This window comes from Notolabrus celidotus, chromosome 24 (genome assembly GCF_009762535.1).
Source record: "Notolabrus celidotus isolate fNotCel1 chromosome 24, fNotCel1.pri, whole genome shotgun sequence".
NCBI classification, from domain to species: Eukaryota; Metazoa; Chordata; class Actinopteri; order Labriformes; family Labridae; genus Notolabrus; species Notolabrus celidotus.
The window spans coordinates 996,100-1,010,677 of NC_048295.1; the positions used below are offsets into that span (position 1 = coordinate 996,100).

At 45.4% G+C, this 14,578-nt stretch overlaps 1 protein-coding gene across 9 annotated transcripts in view; it reads right to left on the reverse strand.

Moving 5' to 3' along the window:
• Window positions 1–6,289: 6,289 nt before the first annotated feature.
• zeb2b (zinc finger E-box binding homeobox 2b) overlaps window positions 6,290–14,578 on the reverse strand; it is a 381,554-nt gene continuing 373,265 nt past the window's right edge. For 6 of the 9 annotated variants that reach the window (XM_034677846.1, XM_034677847.1, XM_034677850.1 and 3 more), the window contains 3 exons: window positions 12,478–14,477; window positions 9,964–10,144; window positions 6,290–8,373 (listed from right to left, as the gene is read on the reverse strand). In XM_034677846.1, coding sequence (XP_034533737.1) covers window positions 7,799–8,373; window positions 9,964–10,144; window positions 12,478–14,477 — 2,756 coding nt within the window. In that variant the 3' untranslated portion in view covers window positions 6,290–7,798. The remainder of the gene's footprint in view (window positions 8,374–9,963; window positions 10,145–12,477; window positions 14,478–14,578) is intronic. The other 3 variants (XM_034677852.1, XM_034677853.1, XM_034677854.1) reach the window with 1 other exon arrangement.

Below are 14,578 nucleotides of genomic sequence, written 5' to 3' on the forward strand. Positions count from 1 at the left end.
GAGGAGGGAGGAGTGTTTTCAATGCAAAGCAGTGGGTTTCACTTCCACGTGTATCTGTTGAAGCGGCGCAGCAGCCTGAGGCAAAATGTACACTTAGCTTTGGTCCACACGAGGCCCAGCAGTGAATCATTAGAGCTCAGCTGTCCAAAATACACCACCAATCTGGCCCGGGCATATGGCTGCATGACACTGGTATGAATTACACCACTACACGCTCCTGTTGTTGTTTTTACCTCCTCTTTAGATGTTCTGTACGCAGAGCGAAACCCCAACACCGGTTTACATCAGACACGATCAAACTCACTGCTCAGGCCTCTGAATCCTGAACTGCTCTCTATTTTAAGACATAAAATATACAAAGATCTGGTTTATTAAGAGCACAAGGTTTCTGAAGGTGGTGTTATCTTTATAAATCACTACAGAGATGAAACGTGTGTGTTTCAGCTAACAGGATGATCATGACCCTGATGCAACACTCATGAAGAAAAACATTACGTCTGCCTCTCTGCGTGACTCAAATTTACACCATGAGCGATACTTCACTCAAAACATATTAATGTAAAAATATAATTATTATTAAGTACACAAAAAATCAATCCAGAGCAGCTTGATGCGGTCTGATTGCAATTAAAAGTGCTCCTCCTTTGAGCCCGGGCTAATAGTCTGAGACAGTATTGATCCGCTGATTGGATTAACATCAGTATCAGCCGATATGCAAGAGTGATGACTCGGATTCAAGAAGACGGCAGGAGGGAGGCGGAGAGGAGTTCACTTGGATCAGAGTTAAATGTGTGTTTTTAATATGACAGCGAGTCCCACTTAGACTCTGACACCAGGTACACCCATGTCTGGACACTTCAGCTACAGCCTGCAAACCTGAAGCTAATGCAGAAGTGCTGCAGTACCTTAAGTGTCCACTAGAGGCTGGCTGCAAAACCATAGACTGTATAAATATGGACGTAGTATCCGTGACATCACCCATCTGTTCCTTAGCGCTGTTTTGAAGCTAAACGGCGGCGGCAGCCATATTGGTAATGCAGAACTCAAGAGGCGGGGTTTGAGCAAAGGTGCAAGATCGTGCATAGATCGTCTTCTTTGAATGGGTGTGTATGTGGTTTCCTGTGTTTCTGCAGCCAGCCTCAAGCGGACGCTCGATGAACTGCAGTTTATAACACTTCTGCATTGGACTCATATTTTGCTTGGCTGCAAACCTTCTGCAAACCTGAAGCTAATGCAGAAGTGCTGCAGTTCCTGAAGTGTCCACCAGAGGCTGGCTGCAAAACCCAAGAACCCTGTTAGGTGTTACGATAAATGCACTGACTTTAACATGTTTAACATGCCTGGCCTCGGTATGCTAACCGCCTTTAACTGCTATTTAATCTAAATTCCATTTGTAACATTGCATATATCTAAATTGTATTTTATCTTTATTTTATTTTACTTATTGAAACTTCTTCTTGATTGTACTTGTGTCTGGGTTGCTGTAACAACTGAACCCCCCCCCCCTGGGGATCAATAGAGTAATATCTTATCTTATCTTGTCTTAATCTCAGGTGGGCTGCTCTGCAAGACTCCTTCAGAAAGTCTCGCGAGATTTGAACCTGATGCAGTCGACGGAAGAGCGTGATAACATTAAAACTCACCAAACAGAACCGTCCTGCTCTCTTTCTCTCGTCTTTCTCGCGCTGGTTTTCTTCCTGCTCGGTTTATAAACTCTCCCAGTTACACTTAGAGTCCAGAAACACGACTGTAGCTCTTAATTTGACAGTTTAAAAGGAGAAACGCGACGGAGTAGCGTGCTGGTGTTTTGGTTTCCAAGACTTCCGGTTAGTTAAGCACGTGAGGCCGGAAGGAAGTGGGTTTCTTAAAGAGACAGTACCTGAAATGAGACAGAATCAGAATCAGAATCAGCTTTATTCGCCAAGTATGCTTGAACACACAAGGAATTTGACTTTGGTAAACTGTGCTCTCTTTGTACAAGGCATAAGAATAAGAATAAGAACTACAATAAAAAATAAAATGAAAATATAATAACAATAACCTTAGCTATAAATACAAAGAAACAACAAATAGCTTGACTAATATGTACAGGCTAAAAAATATGATAAAGTGCAGTGGTGAGTTGCAGAGGTAGTTTTACATTATAAAAATAGAAGTTAAATAATACAAAAAATAGAAATATGGAATTCTGCTTGAGAATTGTTGCATTGTATATCTACATGTATATTTACAGAGAGTATTTATCTGACAGGTATGACACTGTTATGGTTTAGTGTTCATCAGAGTGACAGCCTGGGGGAAGAAGCTGTTCTTATGGCGGGTTGTTTTGGCGCACAGTGATCTGTAGCGCCTGCCGGAGGGGAGGAGTTTGAAGAATTTGTGTCCAGGGTGTGAGGGGTCAGCGGTAATGCTCCCTGCCCGTTTCCTGGCCCGGGACCGGTACAAGTCCTGGATGGGGGGCAGGTCGACACCGATGATTTTCTCTGCAGTCCTTATAGTCCGCTGCAGTCTGTGTTTGTCTAGTTTGGTTGCAGAGCCAAACCAGACAGTGATGGAGGTACACAGAACAGACTGGATGATGGAGGTGTAGAACATGATCAGCAGCTCCTGGGGCAGGTTGAACTTCCTGAGCTGACGCAGGAAGTACATCCTCTGCTGGGCCTTTTTTCTGATTGTGTCTATGTGGGAGGTCCACCTCAGGTCCCGGGAAATAGTGGATCCCAGGAACCTGAAAGAGTCCACAGTAGACACAGTGCTGTTCAGGATGGTGAGGGGGGGGAGTGGGGGGGGGCTTCTCCTGAAGTCCACTGTCATCTCTACCGTCTTGAGCGGGTTCAGCTCCAGATGGTTCTGACTACACCAGAGAGCCAGCTGTTCCACCTCCTGTCTGTAAGCAGACTCGTCTCCGTCCTGGATGAGACCGATGACGGTGGTGTCGTCTGCAAACTTCAGGAGTTTCACCGAGGGGTCCCCTGAGGTGCAGTCATTGGTGTAGAGGGAGAAGAGCAGTGGGGAGAGAACACATCCCTGGGGGGCGCCAGTGCTGATGGTCCGGGTGCTGGATTTGATGCTCCCCAGCCTCACCTGCTGTCTCCTGTCCGTCAGGAAGTTGGTGATCCACTGACAGATGGAGGCCGGCACTGTGAGCTGGGTGAGTTTCTGGTGCAGGATGTCTGGTATGATGGTATTGAACGCAGAGCTGAAGTCTACAAACAGGATCCTAGCGTAGGTCCTGGGGGAGTCCAGGTGATGCAGGATGTAGTTCAGACCCATATTGACTGCATCCTCCACCGACCTGTTTGCCCGATAGGCAAACTGCAGGGGGTCCAGCAGGGGGCCTGTGATGTCTTTCAGGTGGCTCAACACTAGTCTCTCGAAGGACTTCATGACCACAGACGTCAGGGCGACGGGCCTGTAGTCATTGAGTCCTGTGATGGTGGGTTTCTTTGGGACTGGGATGATGGTGGAGCTTTTGAAGCATGAGGGCACTTCACACAGCTCCAGCGATGTGTTGAAGATCTTTGTGAAGATGGGGGCCAGCTGCTCAGCACAGACTCTCAGGCAGGAGGGGGACACGCCGTCTGGTCCTGGAGCCTTCTTGGTCTTTTGTCTCTGGAAGAGCTGGATTACCTCATCTTCACAGATCGTCAGCGCAGGTGGGGGGTCAGAGGGGGGTGGGGAGGGGCTTGTGGGGGGGCCAGGTAAATCAGAGTGTTCGGGTGTGGGGTGTGAAAACCTGCAGTAGAAGCTGTTCAGGTCGTCAGCTAGTCTTTTGTTACCTTCAGGGTGGGGGGAGGGTCTCCTGTAGCTTGTAACTTCACGCAGGCCTCTCCAAACTTCTGAGGGGTCGTTGGCAGAGAAGCTCTGTTTTAACTTCTCAGTGTAGCTCCTCTTAGCTACCTTGATCCCTCTCGTCAGTTTGTTTCTGGCCTGCTTGAACAGGTCCCGGTCCCCACTCCTGTAGGCCTCTTCTTTGGCCTGACGCAGCTTCCTCAGTTGAGGTGTGAACCAGGGCTTGTTGTTGTTGTATGTGCGGAAGGTCCTGGTCTGCACACACATGTCCTCACAGAAGTTGATGTATGAAGTCACAGTGTCAGTGAGTTCATTGAGGTTTCCTGATGCAGCTTCAAAAACACTCCAATCAGTGCAATCAAAGCAGGCTTGTAACTCCTGCTTTGACTCCTCCGTCCACTTCTTCACAGTCCTAACTACAGGCTTAGCCGTTTTTAACTTCTGCCTGTAGGTCGGGATGAGATGAATCAGACAGTGATCAGATAGTCCTAAAGCTGCACGGGGGACAGAGCGATATGAGTCCTTTATTACTGTGTAGCAGTGGTCCAGAGTGTTAGACTCCCTGGTGGGACACTTAATATGTTGTCTGTATTTAGGTAGTTCGTGGGTTAAATTTGCTCTGTTAAAATCCCCGAGAATGATGAGCAGAGAGTCAGGATGTTTTTTCTCCACGTCTGTAATCTGGTCAGCCAGGTGCTGTAACGCCTCCGTTACACAGGCCTGAGGTGGGATGTAGACGCCGACCAGAATAAAGGAGGAGAACTCCCGCGGCGAATAGAAGGGTTTGCAGTTTATGAAAAGAGTCTCCAGATTTGGACTGCATGACTTCTTCAACACTGTGGTATCTGTACACCAACCTTCGTTTATGTAGAAACAGATTCCGCCTCCTCTCGCCTTCCCAGAGAGTTCCTTTACGCGGTCCGCTCTGTGGAGCTGAAAGTCCGGTAAGTGCAGCGAGCTGTCTGGGATGTGTTCACTGAGCCAGGTTTCAGTGAAACACAGGGCGGCGGATCTGCAAAAGTCCGTGTTTCTTGAGTTGAGGAGCAGCAGTTCATCCATCTTGTTTGCCAGGGAGCGGACATTCGCCAGGTGAATGGACGGGAGCGCACTGCGTAACCCCCGCTGTCTCAGTCTGACGAGCACGCCTGCTCGCTTGCCCCGGCGCCGACAGAGGCTGACATGAGGGGTTCAAAGACACTACTATGAGATAACTTCAGAGTTTTTGAGCTGTAAATAAATATAAGTGGCTGCAACAAGATAAGAAATGTTAAATATAAATGTAAGAGATTATTATTGGCTTAAATTGACTTGTATTCTCCCCTCTGCTTCTTCATTCTCTCTGTGGTTGCAGGAATATTTCATCACATCCATCTCGACCTTTGACCCCCCTCCCCATATCTTGCATGTGAAGCTTTTTTGCAAGTCTAACAGATGTAAAATGTAAAAGTAGAGGAAGGTGGAAATTCCAGTCTTCGTCTCCAGAGGACACCCCCCCCCCTCCACTCTCGCCTGCCTCGACACACACGCTCATTTTTCATGTGTGTGTTTGGTTCGCAGCACATTATCAAATTCATCAGCTAATCATTTAAGACCCCCGCTTTTATCTGCAGGATGCTCCGCCAATGATCCGATGGCGCGCCGATCGATAGCAGAGATCGGGATATGCAAAGCGTGTTCTGATGTTTGGCATCGCTCAACCTTTGCTGCTTTCATCTCGGCCGTTTGATGTTGCTTTGAATCTGCATAACGCGGTGTGAGCGGGTGATGGAGTCGAGCGGCTCCTTCAGCGGAGAGCAGGCCGCTGCTGGAGTCCACCTGTCAGCGCTCTGAGGAGAGGTTCAGACTCACATTCAGAGAAGGAGAAGGAATTGAAGAGTGTGGAAAGGTGTGCAGATCTCATATGAGATAGTTTTGGGTTGGTGTTTTCTTTATAAATGATGGTTGCATGTTTCTAGAGCCTGGAGTGATGCATTCAATGTCTGGTCAGCTTAAAATGACATAAAACATCTCCCCAATTATTTTCTTTAAAGGGAATATTTTTAAAAAGGCTAATGTGTGTCTAACGCTCACAATAAATCCCTTAAATTATATGATTGTCTTTTTAATATGAGGTGTAGTTTGGGGACTACTTTCCCAGGTGGATTGACACACATTTGGTGCCCCAGTGAGTGTGTATGTTGATGAGGTTTGTTGAGGATAAGTGTGTCTTTCTGGAGGTGTGATTGAAACTGCAGCCTAGGTGTAGAAACATGGTCTTGGTGAGTGGTAGTAAGCAGCAGTGCCGAGGTCAACCGGCTCTGATCTGTTTCAGAAACTGTGCGTGTGATTTACATGATAATGAGAAACAGAGTTGTGGATATGAAGGAGAAATACTTCCAGTTTTTTCTCTTTGGAAAGAATTTGAAGCGATGGATGACGGCGGCGTCGGCGTCGTCGCTGCCAACAGAAAGCTCTCAGTTTGTCCTCTGTGAATAAACATGAAGCGCTGACGGGTTGGTACTCTGTAATTTGGCTACTTTTATTCGAGCAGGGTTCATTTTCAAGAGAAATTACAAATTAAGAATTCAATAATACTTTTACAAAGACATTTCAGGAAAGATTCTTCTTCAGTCATGATATCATACATAGTATTTAACAGTCCCTCTTCATTTTTTAGCTTAAAAAAAGAAACAAAGATGAAGAAAGTGGAATTTTTCAGTCGAAAATACAGTGTTTTCACAATTGTATAAAAGTTCCCAAATTTGGAATTTTCCATTATCTGGAAAATAAAAAGGAAATAAAATAAAATAAGATTAAACTTCGCATTTCACAATGTTTCAAAACACAATAAATGCTCTCTTTACGTAAAATTTGCCCCTATGATCGACACCATGTTCCTTTTTACTAAAATATATCTATATATTGAAGAACTATAGTACTGTACACAACAGTATGAAATAAATAAAATTAGGAAATATAAAATGGGCCACATAAATAACGTTTTTTTTTTTTTTCAAACCTACAAATAAAATGAATGCAATTTGTTGTTTCCAAAAAAAGAAAAGTTGGTTTGGTGTAATACTGACAAAAGAAAAGAACATTGCACAACATAATGTAAACTAAGGAACTGCTGCCTATAATACTGACACGGATGCTTCAAAGAACAACGGTGAACCTTTTCATAATACTGAAGCTGGTGAAAAAAAGTAACCTTCCTTTTACACAATACGAGGGTGGCACTTGCAGAAAACACACAGGTTAAAAGGTTTGCATATAAGGCTTCTTTTTTCTTATCAAAAACACCTTACAAAGGCTTCATCCTTCATTTTTTACCCCTTACTATCCGTCCATAAACTGTATTTTCCCTTAAAACGAAGGTCTCTGTAAAGCTTCGTCCTTTGAAAGCTCCTTCATACAGTCTGTTTGTTTGAATTCCTTCATTTGGAGTTGATTCAAGAGGCCTAAAATAGTGTGGCTGGAGATGTTTGTGGCGAAAACTAAAGACGACACTGTAGGTAGGTAGGTGATAACAAAAGGTAATACCGAAGGACTGTAGTGCAGACACTACTGCTCTTTTTCCAACACTGTATAAATATATACATAGGCAATACTTTTTATTATTTTTGTTCATGATTATAGAAGCGGAGTGCAATTTGTACAAGTCACTAGTTGTGCTATAAATACTATGGAACACAGGGGGTTTATTTGAGGAGGTTAGCACCACACATATTTTTAGGCCTTAGTACTGTACATTTTTTGAAATGTATTCATTTATTCATTGTTCGGTTTGCATAATGCAGCTTATTTCACAAACCCATGCCTCCTCCAGATTGAATTGAGTCCATGTCTTGTTCGGCAGACATATTTATTTCCCCCTTTTCAAGGAAAGCTTCCCGGAAGCTTCAGGCACGTGCACGTACAGCTTAAAACACGGCTGTTTTAAACCGAGCGGGTAAGAATACTGAACCAAAAAAAGAGAGAGAAAGTAAAACTCTTTTTAAGATGGGAAGCTTTTAAAAATCTCCGATTACATGCCGTCCTCCATCGTGTCCTCGTGATCCGATTTGGTTTCCGTTTTGCCGTCCAGCGAACTTTCGTCCATCGAGTGCTCTCCGTTCTCCTCCTCGTCCCTCAACGTGTCCGGGTCCGTGTCCATGCTCTTGCTTTCCTCCTCCTCCTCCAACTCGAACTCGTCGTCCCTGCGTCCGATCTTCGCGTACCCTCCGTCCACTTCCTTCCGTCCCTCTCTGATCCCTCCGTTCACGGCCTCGTGCCTCATGATGGCCTCGCGCTCGGCCAGCTCCGGGTAACCCTGAGGTGTCATGCCCTGCAAGTACGCCCGCGACATGAGCAGCTCCGTGGGCTCCAGGTGGCCCTTCTCGCGGGCCTCCCTCTCGGCCGCCTCCCGCTCCTCCGCCTCCCGCTTGCAGTAGGAGTAGCGGTGGTTCATGTGCTGCGAGTAGGAGCCTGAGTGGGAGAACCTCTTCCCACACTTGTCGCACTGGTACGGTTTCTCTCCAGAGTGCAGCCGGGAGTGCTCGATGAGATGGTGTTTGTGTTTGAAGGCTTTCTTGCAGATCTGGCACTGGTGTGGCCTCTTTCCTGCAGAAACACAAGAAACACAAGAGAGCGAGACGTGAGTCGAATGCACCGACCGACAAAATCCAGCAAATCACACAAAGTCAGAAGAAAAAAGAGCAAAACACGTTGAGGAAAAACGCTGATGGATTTGATGGCATGGAGTAGAAATGACATCACGGAGCATTAAATCCAACTTTGACATACGACTTTGGGGTTATTTGTTTATTCAAATTGCGAGCACGATGAGAAAGTGAGCTCGCATTCATGGCCCGACATTATGGAAATTCCCTCCTGCGGTTTAAAGCATGAAGAAACTCGACCACAACTACTTATTTAAAGCTCATGAATGCAACAGAAATAAACAAAGAAAACAAACAGAGAAGGCGCGACAATGGAGTAAACAAATCCAAAATGGGCGGAGGAGGAGGAGGAGGAGGAGGAGGAAGGGGGAGGCTCCGAGGGGTGACTCTGCTTATCTCCTAACATGATTCAAGTTCATGGTGACGCCTGGGCCTCGGTTAAGTTCTGGGCTGGGGCTGCGGGGACGCTTCGGATGCCAGGGCAGAAATGAGAAACCCAAGCTGGCCACAAGGGCAGGGTGAGATAGTTTTATGACACGGGGCCATAAACTGTCGGGCTAAATAAATGTCCTCCAGCTTGTAATGTGGCTGCTCTGACTTTTTATTCTGCACTCAGGATTTCTTCTAAAAAACTGAAGTTACCTGCTAAAAAAAAACATGCACCAGCAGCTCCTGCTCCTTATTCCTCTGCTGCTCAACATGTGTGCAGAGATGGCCGCCTTCCCCCCACAAATCAAGCCTCCTCTGCGACGCCTCTGTTTAACATCTGGACGCTTCAAACGCACGTCTGAGTTTGACAATTTTCTTAAAAACAATGACATTAAAGCGCCACATCCTGAGCGAGACGCAGAAAGTGTTCTGGAGATAACACACCCCTCTTCTTTTTAAGAGTTCAGCGCCCTCTCCTCCTCCCTCTCTTTTATGTCGGACCAGATAACATGAAGGCTGTATGAAGCGGCGAGCGCTCGGCTACAGATAGCGGATAAAATAAATGATGCAACCTCGTGAAAGAGGATCTCTGTATAATAACTATAATGAAAGACTTGTTATCAGCGCTGTGAAGCTTCTGAGCACTGCTCTGCTGATGTGATCTATCGCCAATAATGGGGCCGATAAAGGCATTAGGGGCCTTTTGCAGGGCTTTCTATATCTAGGTGAATTGATGTGTGTCTTTAAAGATAGCAAAATGGTTTAAACAGCAGGGTATGATTGGAAAATAAAGAGCACAATCACTTGAAAAGATCCTTTTGCTTTGCTACCTGCTTTAATTACAATCTATTCTGTACCAAAAGAGCGCTACGTCTTTAAATTAGAACACACAAATATTACAAAAAAACACACATTCCTCTGCAACCCTGTCGATGAGAAAAACAAGTTAGGTGTCGTTTACATACAACTGAAACAGAGAGGGAAAGAAAGAGATAAAGGGGGGAACATAAAATAAAAGGATATTCATACTGATTTGGAAACACAAACATTTAAAACATAAAAAAGCATGGGGTTTAAAGTAAGGGTCTAGAACAGTATATACCTGTGTGTTCATATTTGTGTCTTAGAAGGGAACTGCTCTTCTGGAATGTTTTGTCGCACAAGTCACACGCGTACATACCACTTTCGGTCTTCTTAATCTTCTTCCGCGACAGACAGGAGTCGGGGTCTGTCATGTCGTCCAGCCCTGACATGTAATCTGGAGTACCGTCGAGCAGGTCCCCCTTTAGAGAGCACAAACGAAAAAGAAAGAGAGAGAAGAAGAATGAGCTCGGCGGTAAAAAAGAGAGATGTGTTGTTATTTATGGTTGCAGGGAGAAAGGGCGTTGGCATCAGTGGCTTGTCACAACAACAAAAAGAACAGGCCTTAAACAGTGAATATAAATATAATGTGCCTGTTAAAGAGGACACACAACATATATTTAAAACTGGAAAACAAATGACGAGCGCTAAAGCTAGCTTAAAAGGTGAAACGTTGAGCTAACGCTGCAAAGTCATGTAAAGAAAAGAAGCTTGTTTGTCAAAAATACAAAACATTTTCAAATTGCTGAAGAAAACATCTGCGTTCATTTCTAAACATCTCAAAATTAGCTCGCTACAAAACCGTAAAGTAGCGCCAAATCGTCGATTTAGAATTAGCTTAAGCTAGCTTGATTCAGAAGCTAGCGCCATTTGTAGTTCCTTAAGTTTCAATAGATGTACTTTCTTTTAATTGTCAATAAAGATGTTTTATCGCTTAATATAAAAAAATATCACTCCATAGTAAAAAGAGTCGATCAATTTAGGGTTAGCTTAAGCTAGCTTAGCGGGAAAGCTAATAAAGCTAATAATATTGACCTTATTTTTGAAGTTTCTGAATTTGTTTTGCTTATAAAGCTACATAATCACTTCAGATGTCTTGTAAATATTTCAGATTATTTATTTATAGCTAGGTAGAACAAGAAGCTAATGCTAATTGCTTTAAATTAGCAGCTAATGTTAGCTTAAGTGATTTCAATTTAAAAAATAAAAGTATTTCTTAAACAAATGTCACGTAATTGCAATCAAGCACCTAAATGTTCAGTTATTTTATCCACTAAGTAAAGGTGTAAACTGAGCCTCCGTCACGCTCACACCGCGCTCCGTCACATCCTCATGCATTTTTAATTACCACACAAAGCAGCGCTGATTTCTTATAAAACTTTCCTCTCTGCAGTAATATCTCCCGTCTGGATCTGACGTGCCCCCCCTCATTACCAAGCCCTCCATAATGGTGTATTCAGTGTGGTCTCATTCTGCAGCGCCGTGTTAATTCTGCATATTCCTTTAAAAGTCTCCTTTATGATGAAGATTAGTCTTAAACATGAATTGATGGAGGACAATATTACAACATTAGAGGAGGCGCAGAGAACCATTCTTGAAATTGCAAACTCATATAATGATTAAAATCAGAAGGGGCACCTTAATGGCCAATATTGAGCCACCAAAGCTTCCTTTAATGAATATGAGGGTGATAATGTGAGGACAGCTCGGCGCTGTGTTTTAAGAAGGGACCACTATCACTCTGCAATCAATTTGAACTAAACGCCTGTAGCTGTATTTTTAAAATCTAATTTAATAACTTAGAATAGGAAACATTATTAATACTTTTTTTCATCAAAATGGTTCCCTCTATGTTAAACAGCCTTCAGCATTCGCTGGTAATGAACATGGAGACTGTGCATTATTAATCCACATGTAGGAGCTCATTTTGTGCTGTGGCTCTCTCTTTAAAATGCAGCAAAGTTGCGATGGGAAATTTCAGAGAAGTGCACAGCTCCGGGGCTCACCTTTGTCATTTTTACAAAGGCCTTTCACCCATATTTAATTACAAAATATCTGAGTTCATGCAGGCGTTTCCACACGGCACAGGCTCACATTTAAAAGGCAGAGTTGTGACAATTACTGCTTTACTGAGAGGAGATTTTAGGGACTATATTATTCATGTGGAGCTGATGCTTTTTGATGTTTTAATGCTTAAATTGCACCTTTTTAATGGATTACAAATTACAGATTATATTTTATATTCTTAAAATGTGTTTAAAGCAGCAACTCCAAGAATTAAACTCAGGGAAACATGCTCAGCTAATTAAAGAAGGAGTGAAATAAATGATTAGTTGAATTCTTGATTCAGTGATTGGTGATAAATCAATAAATGTCAGAAGGATTGCATCTTAAATTTGCTTGTTTTCCTTCAAACCAATCCTGCAAAACCCTCAAATGTTTAAATTACAAAAGTATTGAGGAGAAAAGAAGCAAAATGTGATATTTGTGAAGCTGCAACCAGAAAATAATCCATATTAATGCTTGATGAATCAGCCCACTTCTCCTCCCCCCCTCTATCTCTCCCTCCCTCTCCTCCAGCCCTGGGGTCGTGTCACTGCTGTTTGTCTCTCAGTCGACCTCAGGTAGGTGAGCGTCTCTCTCCTGACTCTCCTGAAGTGGCTTTTTTAATTAGCACCAAAATGAGTTCAGATCATTTTAGGGAGACGGAGTGAGCCTGGGGGCGTTCTCACAAAACCACAGGCGGCTTATTTACCTGGAAACCTGGTTTCCGCTGGTACTTTCTCCTCTGCTGCATCTCTGCAAAGGTAGCCGCCCCTGCTGCGTAAGTGTAGGCCATGTGTGGTAGGAAGCCCATTTGATCCATGCCCGGGTAGGGCCTGAGACCCGGTATGCTGGCCTGCATCGGGGGCATGAATGTGGCAGGTGGGAAAGCGCTCTGAGGTGGAAGTGACGTGTACAGGGGTTTGCCGGCAAACGGGTTAATGCCGAAGATGGGGCTAGTGCTTTTTTCAAGGGTCCCGTTTGTAACGCCTGAGAATTCCTTCTTGAGATAGGCCAAGTTCAAAGGCTCTTCGAAGTGCTCTCTTGGGGAGGGGATGTTGTTGTGGTCGATGTTGATGCTGTTGACTTTCGGTCTGCTTTTGACAGTCAGTGCATGCTTGGGTTCCTTCATTAGTCTGGGCAGAGAGAGGTCCAGCGGCTCGGCCTGCAGGTCCTCTGAAGTCAAGCTGTTTGGAGTGTAGGAGCTGCTGTGGGAGTTTTTGGAAGATGTGGACGACAGATTTAGCGGGGAGGGGGTGTTGCTGCGGGAGTGGTCCAACTTGTCACCTTGGGGCTTGGCGTTGTTGCCGTACTGGTGGTTTTTCAAATGTCTGAGCGAGTTGTCACAGTTGTTGACGTTGTTGTGGAGCTCTGCGATGGAGGGGGAGGTGATGCGGTCTGAAGCTTTGAGTAGAGACACAGGTGACCTAGCTGCCATAGAGTCTTTTGGAGTGTGGTGGTTATTTGTTCCCACGATCATTTCCATGTTGTTCCTGTGCTCGAGCGGAGAGGTTCTGTTGGAGGCGTACTGGTACATCTTCCGCTGCTCGAACCACTCCTTCACGAATTCCTGAGGAAGTCCGACCGCGATGGAAATCTTGAGCAGCTCCTCCGAGTTGGGCTCCATGTTCATGGCGAAGTAGGCCTTTAATACGGACATGTGGTCCCTGTACGGGTGGATGGGCCCGGTGAGTCCCTTCTCTGACAACATGGAGGAGGATAAGTGGGAGTTCTTCTCCATGTACATGCTGGGTTGTTTGGGCATCAGATTCTCACTGGGCTGCAGCACGGCTTTGATCTCCTCGTTCATTTTGCACAGGTAGCGTTCGTGCTGATGCAAAGGTATCGGCCCCTGGAAGCTTTCTTTGCAGTATTGGCAAGCATAAGGTGTAAACATGTGATTTTCCTGCACCTTCTCATCCACACCTCCTTCGAGCATGTGGTTGGGTTTCTCTCGTTTGATATTGCTAATCTGTCTCTTTGATTCTGTCGTCAAGCTCTGGAGGCAGGCTTTGGCTTCGTTCACTTTCTCTAGCGTGTAGTCGATGATGCTTTTGGTGGCGCCGTTGTGATTCACAAGAGGAAGACCGACCTGTCCCGCTTGTGCTAGCCCCTGTTTCTGCTCCTCCACCTGACTTCCCAGCTCCTTCATGTAGGCTTTAAGCTTGGAGAGCTCCTCCGGCTTGCAGTCCATTTTCTGCCTGCACACAGTGTTGTCCACGATCTGGAGGACCTTCTGGACCTCGCTCAGGTTGTTCGCCAGCGGTCCGGGGTAGCACAAGAGCTGCGACTCAAGCGTGGCCATCCCCAAGTGCTGCAGAGGACTCTGACCGGAGTTGTGGTGGACCCCCAGTGGGCTGTTCCCTCCCATTCCTCCGTTCATGAACGGCCCCGGAGCGCCGAACCCGTGAGACGCCATCATGAGCTTGTAGTCGTTGAAGTCCAGCGGCTCGGTCTTGATGTTCAGGTGGTTGTTGTGGTCGGGGAGGCCGAGCGGCTTGCCGTTCTCCAGCTTCTGCCGCAGCTGGGTGATGGCAGAGTTGGTGGGTGAGGAGGAGGCGGAGGTGGGCGAGGAGCCGGTCTTCATGTTGCCGCGCATGCGACCGTTGACGGCGATCAGGCCGATGCACTTTTTGCTGCTGATGTGGGAGCTGTAGGAGCCCGAGTGGGAGAAGCGCTTCTTGCAGTTTGGGCACTCGTAGGGTTTTTCACCTGGAACAGAAAAAAGATGGAGTCAGATATTAGCTTGTGGGAATTATCTTAAATTAATCAGATCGTTGTTTCAAATATAAAAGAAGCTGCAGAGACAAATG